This window comes from Gymnoscopelus braueri (assembly GCF_963280865.1).
Source record: "Gymnoscopelus braueri genome assembly, chromosome: 21".
Classification (NCBI taxonomy): domain Eukaryota; kingdom Metazoa; phylum Chordata; class Actinopteri; order Myctophiformes; family Myctophidae; genus Gymnoscopelus; species Gymnoscopelus braueri.
This window is the reverse complement of record NC_137623.1, coordinates 17648500-17660694: the sequence shown is the minus strand read 5'-3', so window position 1 is coordinate 17660694 and position 12195 is coordinate 17648500. Positions and strand designations below refer to the sequence as shown.

General features: G+C 41.2%; 1 protein-coding gene across 1 annotated transcript; it reads right to left on the bottom strand.

Annotated features, from left to right (window-relative positions):
* Positions 1-2001: 2001 nt before the first annotated feature.
* On the bottom strand, positions 2002-8234 carry LOC308076904 (extracellular calcium-sensing receptor-like; the record flags this gene model as incomplete). The annotated part of the gene is made up of 10 exons (XM_080417421.1): positions 2002-2915; positions 3005-3128; positions 3219-3449; positions 4489-4764; positions 5444-5650; positions 5997-6266; positions 6566-6652; positions 7574-7868; positions 7993-8123; positions 8217-8234. The coding sequence occupies 10 exons, from the start codon at positions 8232-8234 to the stop codon at positions 2002-2004; spliced, it is 2553 nt and encodes an 850-aa protein (XP_080273547.1).
* Positions 8235-12195: the final 3961 nt, after the last annotated feature.

The following is a 12195-nucleotide window of genomic DNA, read 5'->3' as shown; positions in this document are numbered from 1 at the left end:
TAGGTCATAATATTATTGTAGTTGTTGTCACAGTGTGTGTGTTGTCTGACCCACTGTTTACCTGCCCAAAACGCCGTAAGACTGTTCTTTCTTTGTTTATGAAAGTATTACTGGACTTGATATGCCTTGCTTGTCATCTGCTTCTGGGTCTTCACCTGACACATGGTGACAAAGAAACTCTAAATTAAATCCTGTGAGTTTGAGCTCTGGGTGATGCAGAATGTTAATTCTCAGGAATTCTGTAGTGTGAATTAGAGACGCATGACTTCAAAGATGAATACACCTTTTTGATACAGACAGTTCTGCTGATCGACCGTCCTCAATTCCTCATTTATCTTCCTCCTCTTGCTCACAATGTCCATCCCTGTCCCATTGCTAGGCAGCAGCTATAATGGCATTTATTTCCCAAATTAAATAATTGAATAAATCACATCACACTGTAGCAATTCCTTGGACATAACCGTTTTATTTCAATATAAATATAAATGAAAGAAGAATTGATTTATCATTGAAGGAAACTGTATCAGTAAACAAAATGCATTGAATGAGACCTGACTTAAAACACGGTCATAGATATGTAGCCTGACAGGCGGTTCGACTCTCGATCCCGACGGCCTTTGCTGCATGTCACTCCCCTTCTCTCTCCCCATTTCCTGTCAGCCTATACTGTCCTGCATTAAAGCCCAAACAAATACATTTTAAAAAGAAAAAATAATGGGTTCATGTAAGAAGGGGGCATGTCTGATAAAAATAAATCAAATACCTAAATATTGTATCAAGCAACTTCAAAACTGTCTGGAGTGCACACAAAAGCCAGAGTAGACGTTAAAAAGATTTAAAGTGAAATAATTCTAAAACTAGAAAAAGTGCTCCTCGGAGCACATGTCTCCGCCAGGTCAGGTACAAATCAAGTACAAGTACAAGTACAAGTTTTGCACAAATCGGCCTCCAGGTGGCACTATAACGCCCATGTGAAAAATTGAGGCAGAGGTTCTGAATTGGGAGTGTGTGTGCACAGTTTCGCAGCGACCGGGCCAACGGTGCCGGAGATTAGCTGCTAACACACGGACAGGACACACGGACACACACACGGACGGACGGACGGACGGACGGAGGGTAAAACATAGTCTCTCGCCATGCCTTTCGGCCTGGCGGAGACAATGAACCTTTGGCTGTGTACTGTTGATCTTCTGATACCTTACCGTACTGTACTGTAATTGTGCTATTATATCATAAATTACAATTGGGATTCTGTCACGGCAGGGCTTTTGGTTTCTTGAGCGTGAGAAGGTACTTCCTGACCACCATAGCACAGCAGATCAAAATCTTAGCAATCAGCGACATGTGGTTATGTGAAGATAGTGAATGGATGATCAGTACAAACCTAATGAAACAGGCCTGAATATTGTTATTTGCAAATTAGAGATACGTTAGTACCGACACACTATGTATCAGAGTGACACTCTGATGTGTTTTATTTCACAGAATACTATTGGGAATCAAGGGTATGGGAGGGGTGAGCCGCAATATGTCATAGCTTTTCAACAGAGTACAAGCATAAAGTTGGGCCAGCAGTTGAGAACATGCTTTAGAAAAATTGTGGGAAACATCAACATCGATGTGAACATGCACATATTGGTCGGTCATTTTATGAAACCTTCCATTTTATTTTCAGGACTTTCGACCATGAAAATGTCACACAAAGGAGCTTTAACCATTTGAAACCCAATGCTTTCTTAAATAGTGGTAGAGTGTGCATTTGCTGATTTAAAACCTATACATAATTTTACATACCAGTAGTACTTTGACCAACAGAGAATGAAGAGGTGCTATATTTAAGGGATATAAAGTATACATAGGTCTAAAATCACCAAACTTAGCCTTTTAGGAAGGGTAATATGTTTTTTACCAACTTTAAATAGATAATAGATGTTACTGGATAACTGCTTTTAGTTTTATCTGGTAGAAAAATGAAAATGTATAATTATTGAATTTGTGCTTCTATGTCTTGGTGTCACCTCGACCCATGATGGACTTCTTAGTGTTTCTCTCAGGTTTCAAAAGGATTATGTAACACTTTGGTCCAAAGAGTGCCACCAACAGACCAAAGCTAGATGCTAAAATAGCAAATACCTCCACTACATCTGCATATTTGCCCGGAGAGCTGATATATGCTGGGATGAAAGCTATCCACACAGCACAGAAGATCAACATGCTGAAAGTAATGAACTTGGCTTCATTGAAGTTGTCTGGCAGATTCCTTGCCATGAATGCTAGGAGGAAGCTGAGGAGTGCCAGTAAACCAATATAACCTAATAACACTGCAAAACCAACTGTTGATCCCACCGCACACTCATAGACTATCTTATCACTGTGGTATTGTGTATTTTTATGAGGAGCTGGTGAGGCAGACACAAGCCAGGCTATGCAGATTGTTGCCTGGATGGAAGTAAGAGCCAGAACTGTTCCTCTCTGCTGCATAGCACCGAACCACTTCATAATGTCTGCGCCCCCAGGCTTGGAGGCCTTGAATACAGCCAATACCACCATAGTCTTTACCAGGATACACGAGACACACAGCACAAAGCTGATCCCAAATGCTGCATGCCTCAGCTGACAAGTCCAGAGTCTTGGACGGCCAATGAACAGAAGTGAGCACAAGAAACATAGTTTGAGTGACAGCAAAAGAAGGAAGCTAAGTTCTGAGTTGTTGGCGCGTACCATGGGTGTGCTTCTATGATAGATGAAGATTCCCAGGACAATGGCACAGATAAGTGTGCCCAGCAATGAGATGGTTGTCAAGGAGATACCCAGGGCCTCATGGTAGGAGAGGAACTCCAGGCTCTTAGGGACACAGTGGTCACGCTGGGGACTGGACCAGAAGTCCTCTGGACAACTGGTGCACTCTGTAGAGTCTAATGAAGACATAAGGTTAAAAGGATAGAACAGTACAGTATTGTCTTATATAGATCCTACTGTACATTGCTACATGATGTAAACCTACCCGTCTCATTGTTGATCTTTCCCTCAGAACAAGCAATGCAGTCAAAGCAGCAGACAGGTTCCCCTTTCCTTCTGGCCACACGGGTTCCAGGGGAACAGCTCTCACTGCACACTGACCGAGGAGGCTAGAGAGGAAAGTAGTAATGATCAATTTTAGTCTAAACTAAATTTCATTCACATCACAAGCTCGACTTTTTTTAGAAAGCTGAAGTGACCTTTTTGGATTCAAAATTCCAGAAGATTCTGTTCTCATCCAGGATGAGTTCTTCTTCACCTGTGGAGGCTGACTTCTTGACCACACCTATATTGTGAACTTTTGTGCTTCCATCAGGGAGCCACGCCCAGTTCATGACATCATAGATTGGTAAAGCATCACCATTCTCATCAAATGATACATGATCACCAAATGGTGTGGTGAAGTTGATCTTTTCCAGGTAATACACAAGCTAGAAATGGTGGTGAGCAAAATTATGAAAAGCAAGAGACTTTTACACAATTTACACAATAGTTACTGTACATTGACAACTGTTATTGTGTTAACTACACCCTTCAGTATTTACAACACAATATAAACATGAATTTCTCTCAGCCTTCTGTCACTATAGATGCACATTCCATAATACAAATGCATGTTTTATTTTTTAATATTCATGAAAAGGGGGTCTACCCTAGAACGCTAACGTTGAATATTATCACACCATCAGTAAAGTTGGGTATATTTTACTCTTCTTTAATGTTTCAATATAAAATATCACAAAAAAATTAAAACATCATCGGGGGGCTCATGTAGGCAAAATCTGTGAAAAATGTGGGAATTGTTAACAAATAATTCCTTAAAAAAATTATTAATGATGCTGGGAACTTCTTCTTTGGTCCACCCATTCCTGGGACATGTGAGCCTTGCCCAGTGAAGGCACAGTCTCCCTACATGACTGACAAGTGTGGGATTTTTTTCACTCTCTATCACTAACGTCGGGTGAAAATCACTCAAAAAACAGGGAGGGGGGCAGGGAAACACAAGCCTACCTTCGATGTTGTCACTGAGCAGCCACCCACCTCAGACATCAGCAACACAATGAAAATCACATAAGACATAACCATAATTGTGTGGGTGAAAATCACCCGACGTTAGTGTTCTAGGGTTAAGCATTTGAAAAGGTAGTTCACGCCAGAATGGGGAACCATTATTGTTTGTGTAGGGTGGAGGGCAGGGACATTCACTTTCTGGGCATTAAAAGGGGTGTACAGAACGTCTGGCCATTAGAAGAAATGAGACATAGAAAATTACCTTCATGCATCTGTCATAATAAGAAGTGTTATTGCTCCAAACACTGATAAAATGTTCTGCCAGGCAAATGTTATTACGAATCACTATAATAAAATGAATAATACTTATAATACTTTATTTTTCATCTTTTATTATAAAAAAATTGAATCCGACAAAACATTAACTAGCTCTAGGTAATCTGTGAATTAGTATTACACCTGCCATGGCTGTATTGTCTGCAAACTGGCACAGCTGTGCCCAATGAAAGGCCCTCTTCCTGGCACACATTGCAACATGTCATGGAGGGCATGGGCCAGAGCATACACAGCCATGTACACAGTATACTCTCCCCTGAGGTCAGACACATCCAAAAGGGTCGTTTCAGCTGTTGCTAGATCCTCTTGTCCAGTACATACCCTTCCACCAGCATCCACCCACTCTGATGGAAGTGGAGCAAATTTACACTGAAATGTGGTCTCCCAGAACCGCCTCACCTGAAGAAACCCAATGCCGATTTAAGCATGAATATAATACCTTGTGAATATTGAAAAATCATTGACTTCCATTATTTAATTAATTTAATCATATATTTTTAAAAAGAACAACTTACGAAAAAAATCATATTTCATGTGAAAAAAAGATGCGTGTAGGTATGAAATAGGCCTACTGGCAGTGTGCTCATGAAATTTGGTGTTGATTGTTCCAGTGTTTTGCGAAAGTGTTTTAGCTCTGGACAGTTATTTCTAGTACGTACGCACCCCATGTTTTTACGGTGAATGAAGAATCTCCAACTATTTTTTACTACTACAGGTTCAAACCGCGACATGCCGGAGTTAAGAATGTGCCTGGGTTCAAGTTCAACCATAGAGTTATAATATATCAGGTTCAACGGAAGCTCATTCACACGCAAGCGAACGCCCAGGCACGTGCGTCATTCGTGCATGAGATGATTTAACCCGGAAAAAGTTTATTTTAGAAAGGTAAACACTGCACGCCTAAATGAAATGTGAGCGCTGTTTTGGAGTTAGTACGCAGATTTTTTTATGTAGTTTTGTTGTTTTTCTTATTTTTTGGACTCTTTATTCACCGTATAGGGATTCAGTTGTATTCAAGACATCACGGGTGATGTGGTTGAACTACTCCTTTAAACACTAAATGAAACAAAAGACTCACTATGTTATTTTCATTGCTGTTGTCAGGGTCATTGTCAGGATGCATTTTTAACAAGAAGTGCTTGAGACCTGGTATCTCTCCACGACGCATGGCAATGCCCAGGGTGCCTCCCAGGTATGGCATGAATTTAGGAGTGTTTAGTCCAGCATATGTTGACCAGGCCTCACTGGCCATCCATTGCAGACCTGTCAGATTCTGCCTCATCACCTGTTGATTGTGTTTAACAAAACATAGTAGTATATTTAATGGCAAATGAACACAGCTATTTGTTCCATGAACTATCAAGACAAATGCAATTTAATATAATTTATAATAATATAATCATTTGTTATAGCAGTGAGACATGTAGATGATGTGATTATTCGTTTGCTCGTTGTGCAGAGAAGTATTCATTGCCTTTGAAAGTATTATTTGAAAGGTAAAAGAAGGCCACAAAAATACACAATTGCTGAGCATTTAAATTGATGAACCTAAGAAAGTGATTAAATTGCACTGCAATAAAGACAAACTTTTCATATATAAAGGAAAAATAAATTGACATAATAACCCAAACCTCTTCCATGAGATTAACCACATGGCCCTCATGTGCAAATGCAATGACCACGCGAGCTGAGGATTTCTTCATCACAGTGACAATTCTCTCATGTTCAGCATGTTCATTTTCCCAAGGCAGAGCCTCAAAATATGCCACACAACCCAAACCAGACTGAGCTAGCTCAGACCGGAATGATAAGGCAGCATTTCGTCCATAGTCATTATCAGTAAACAGCAGTCCTGCCCAGGTCCACCCATACCGCTTCATAATCTGGAGCATAGCTCGCACCTGGATAAAGAATGGAGGGATGCTGTAGGTGCTTAGGTTAGATCTTTCGCATAATGGTAAATCAGTGAATCTCTAACACAGAGTCAACAATGGAAAAGGTCTAATCATTCTCTTTTGATGCTGTCAACAGAGACCTTCAGCTCCAGCAGTAAAAAACGCACGCACGCACACACACACACACACACACACACACACACACACACGCACTCACGCACGCACAGAGAGGGGATAGATTTTGTCAAGTGTGTGGAACATGTACTACTTTGATACCAAGAGATGTTTTGTCCGTAGAAGTTCACCTGGAAGGCATCACTTGGGATTGTTCTAAAGAACGATGGGAACTTAGTCCGGTCACTCAGACAGGAGCAGGTAGCATAGTAACTCACCTGAAAAAGAGACACGAAAGTGTTCTGTAATATAACATTTTGTGGTAAAAGTTCCCCTGTAAGCAGAGCATGTAGTAGAGCAGGGATTCCTGCGTGTTCCACAAGGCTGTTCTCATGCGGATATCCCCCTGTACCTCTCACCACTCAAATAATAATAATAATAATTTAAAGTAAATTAAAAAGGAGTCGAAGAAGTTGCATTTTGCTGCGAACACAGTGTCAGCCTGTACTACAAACACATAGACAACCCTACTGTACCCTACTGCTACTGTACCTGCTACTGTACCCTACTCACTTTTTTCTCTTGCTAAGTGAGTGTGGTGTAGGCAAACAAAAGCTGACACTTCCAAATTGTAACCTTAGGCTTTGACTGACTAATGATGTAATAACTGTCACAAGCAATTCACAATCTGACTTTGCGGATTAGAAAGAAACTTGAATGACACAAATCTGTTCAGAATTAAGTGCAGGTTCTTAGGAGACCAGGCACATGCATAATGCTCACATGTATTTAGTATTATAACTTTGTTGTGACCTTATTATGCATTGATCACAGTGATTGATACTAAGGTTTAAGGTTACAATGTTATCACAACTAGCTTGTTCCCCACCTCAATTATATAAAAACACATTATACTGTGTGTGACCATAAGAGAAGTCCAACTCATGGTTGGGTAGAGAATCAAACCTCTGACACAGATGCATTGTGCTCAGACCTTTTGAAAACCTGTTTCACACTCTGTTTACACAATCAATATCTGCCTGCTCACTCACATGTTCTGCCTGCAAGTAATTACTTTCTACAGTATGTCAAAGCTGAAAAGATGACTATTATACATTGTTTGTCATAATTCTAGATTTGTAAATAACCCAAATCAAATTGGTGCAGGTGGTTAAAGGGGGTTCACGTAGGAAACTTACCAGGGGAACTCTGTACAAACTTAATACACTTGAGATGGCAATAGTACGTGTCGAGGAAGATTCACCCACAATTCCGAGCACTGGAGGGGAGCCAACACAGCTCTCATCAAATTGAAACTGCTTCTCCCTCCCACTGATCAACGTCAACGCTGCATGGAATCCAATCCCGAGCGTGAAACAGTTATCATAGAGACTATATCCCAGAGTCACATTGGGTAGAAGGCTGGGGTTTCTGTTGATCTCAGTAATGGCAAAAGCCATTGTCTGTGCCATTCTGAACCCTAGAATGTGAAAACTAACACAAAATGCCACTGTAGCCTTGAATATGTATATTTGTAGAACAATTCAACATCAAATAATCCTATATGTCAAAACAAGTTCCTCCTTCTCTTGCTTGCTATTATGTTTGTGACACTCACCCATAGCAACTGGGGTCCTGTTGCTTGGAGGTGAAAGACAGCTCAGGGAAGACAGAGGAGAAATGGATGGTAAACAAGCCTCCCAGAATAAAGTCACCAGCCTTGTAAAATCTGTTGAGATTAAGCTGCGCCTGCAATTCACAAGAAGAGGAAGGTGAGGAAGACAAAGGAGAGAATGAAGAGAACAATATCAAGTACAAGTACACATATGAAAGCAGGTGTACGTCTAGAGAAGCCCTCATGACTTTCCTCCTCTGTCTAACCCCTCCTTCTCCAAATCCTTTGTCCAGTTGCTACATTTTATCCATATGCCATCCTCTGTGCCAACGTATGAAACTACGTCAGTGTTAGGCCATCCCCTGGGCAAAATGTATGTCATTATGGAATCGTTCACAACGCCCATCTGGGGGGTCTAGAGGTAAGGCTAGAGTTAAGGCTTAACATATTAGAAATATTTTCATATCAAAATATTACGTCCTGCAATGTGTCAGTGACACTATCTCACCAGGGATACATTGGTAATTCACCCACTTGTGAAATGCATTATGGATTTAAGAAAATCATTTCATTACAAAAAAAAATCATGTGGCCTTGATGTTTGTTTGATGTTTTGGCCTTTAGTGTTTCCCCATGATTCTTTTAACACACAGTGGTACAATGTTTAGATCTGTTCATGCAAACACACAGAGCGTTTCACATTGTGAAAAAGGTCAACAACAGTATGCCCACAATAAGCACACTTGGATTTCACCCCCTTGGTGTTAGAATAGGCGGTATTATAGGGATTTTTTTAAATATTCAAGGACACAAAACATATTATTTTACTGAGCATTTATTCGATACAATAATCCAATCTCTTAGTGTTGGAGAATGCTCTGCTTTTGCTCTCCAACTGAATTTGTAATGCCAGTCTAAGTCTTAATGTCAGTGAGTTAAGTCTAGCCCACGCTCACCTGACTGGGAGGTCAGCTGACTGCATGGCGAATTATCAAGAATCACAATGTCACAATGTTGGTGTTTATCTCAAATCTTCATCTTTGAGCAACGTCGCAGGGCCCTAACCCCGGCAGGGCCCTAACCCCGGCAGGGCCCTAACCCCGGCAGGGCCCTAACCCCGGCAGGGCCCTAACCCCGGCAGGGCCCTAGCCGGCAACCTATATAACCTAATGAATGGGGCGGCCCTGCGTATCATTACTAATCTACTTGGAGGCTTTTCCGGAGTCTGGGGCCATGATATGAACTAAAAGCAGCCTCACTGTAGGTTTTGTAACCTCACTCCGTCAAATGAAAGAAGCTTGCGACACACATTTTGTTTCACAGCGTATTGCATCTGAGACTCCGGGCGCAGAATCGATGACAGACGGAGTTTTATTTTTTCAAGATACTAGGCAGGTGATTGGATGATCCCGCCCCTAGCAGCCGCTGATTGGTTCGTATGCGCAGCGGTTCGGGCAGCTTTACTCTGTGAGCAATCCCAGACCCTCCTTCCTGAAACCAAATGCAATGCAATGCATGAGATTTCCGGAGGGAGGGGGTGTTTACCAGGCTATAGGTTTTGGTCTTGGAATGAGAAACTGCTAAATGGCGGAAAATCATGTTAGCTGGAAATGGACGTGGCATATATGGGGATCCAGGGGAACAATTATTGATTGTATGAACAACACACACACACACACACACACACACACACACACACACACACACACACACACACACACACACACACACACACACACACGTGAGTGTGCAGGCAAAGTTTGATTGGTCCAGTTGTGTCTGTGTGTGTGTGTGTGTGTGTGTGTGCGTGCGTGCGTGCGTGCGTGCGTGCGTGCGTGCGTGCGTGCGTGCGTGCGTGCGTGCGTGCGTGCGTGCGTGCGTGCGTGCGTGCGTGCGTGCGTGCGTGCGTGCGTGCGTGCGTGCGTGCGTGCGTGTGGCGCCATGAGAGAAAATGTGATATAAGCCTGAGACTCCAACATGTCAGACAACATAATCCCACTACATCAGGTAAAGGAGTACTGCACATCGGGTGGGCATGTATTCTCGACTTGCATGGCTCCCGACTTGAGTGGCACCTGTGTAGGCCAGCACCCGAATGGCCAGTCTAGTATTACAAATAGTACAATGTTAATACAATGTACTATCATTGAACATCGTTAATCAACGATATCAACTGAAATGTACATGATTGTTTTAAATTTTGATAATTGTTTCTTTAAATGCTATGTACCCGGACATGTATTGTAATGTGAATACATTACTACTAAATTACTAATTACTGTGTAACTGAAAACACCTAAATGGGTGTGTTTGTGTTTACTGATTAACATATATCCACTGTGAATTAACAATAAATGATTTCACATTATTTTAGGGGAAACTGTGTATTGAGCCTACACTTTTAATAATTTCATCAAATAAATAATTAAATCGGAATGGCTGGTTTAGCAAGGCATTGACCCATGTGATATTTAATTAGTGTTATTTGTGTATTTGAAATTGCCTGTTGATGTGTCTCTTAGGCATGCAGGTTAATTAAAAACAACATGTTTGTGTGTTTGTGGAGCTCCTTGTAAGATGACATCAGTCAGCTAAGGGACTGTCATTTGGGATTAGAACTCACTACAGGAACCTCTAGTGAGTTGAAGATGCCTTGGGCTTCAACCTTGTTTTCCCTCACGCCTCATACACTTTAACTAGCTACTGTAACAACAGACCCAATCCTCCACTGCCATATGTTTTACATCTCACACCTCAGCCACTTTAACTAGCTAACAACATCCCCAACCCTCCACTCTTCCATCTCAGTTCCCACTGGAACGTGACTTTCAGGTGTGTTGCATCATGGGCCTCTTAAGACATTAAGAAGTGTATAAGAAAATGCTTTATGGTGAGTTGCATCTTGACGAAAGGAATGCATGGAAAAAGAGAGTTTGATTGTATGATGATGTCAATGTAGATAGCATTTGTGTCTTAACATTTTTTATTGTGAACACTACAATTTAATCTTTCATTGTAGTTATAAATAAGTCTCAGATGATTTCAGTTGATTGTTTGCAACCTGGTATTAACTACTATGACGATTTGAATATTTTCGGATTGCTGTGTCTTCCTTGGCCTGCTTGCAGTATACACGAAAAGCTTTACGTTCGGACCGAGACAGACGGACTGGAGAAAACATTATCTCCACCTTCCGGCCAGGAAGAGATAATTACGTGAGCCAGGGCTGTGATTTGGGGCACTGGGCCTAAGAAGGCTTGGCCCACAAAGTAATACTCAACACCGATTTCCAGTCAAGTGAAATATTACCTTTAACAAGGCTAAACTTAGATTTTGTATAAAAATTTGTATAAAAATGTTAATTGATGAACATGTTTTGACATTTTCAGGATAGCTTTGACTAATGCAGATGCCCTTAAACCTGTCAACTTACAGTACATAGCAGTGAGAACAGCGAAGACAATCAGTGTGACATGAAGTCAGTCTTTCCGGAATATTAAAGCAGCACTTTACACGAATTTTCAACCTTATCTTTATTTACAGTTTTTCACAATTGTTAACACACGTTTCTCAAAACAATAACGGCTTTCTCAAAACTGCACACACAAAACTGAAAACCTCACACACAAAATGCTAAACCCTACACTCCCTTCGCAAGATGACTCTTTGCCATCAAATCTCTTAACTGTTCACAAAATGGAACTCGTGTTTTCATTTGGTACACACAGCCATATTTTCAAATGACACACACATATCATTCATTACAGTACACAAAACTAAGCATGTGCTGCACACTACCATGCATTTACAGCACACTGCAGGGCAAAATTGAAAACACAATCATATAAATGGAACACCATATGAATGACAATGACTCTGGAGAATGAGCCATTTCTCCTTTTGTAAAATGACTCAGTGTAGGCCTACTTTTTTCATAGTCAAACATAAAACAACACACAAATATGCAGCCAAAATGTTTTATTTCTCTACATGATTTAGGCATCATGCCTCCGGTTCATGTCTGGCCAGAGGGCCTCATCCACATCATAGGCAATGTTCTCCCTATCCAAGCAGCGTTGGAAGAAACGCCTCGAGTGGCGCATGAAGCCCTGACAGACCCAACAGTGAAAAAAACATATTCTACTATTCGAGAATCGTTTGTTTTGAAAAAATCGGAAAAAAATCGGAATCGTGACCCCAAGAATC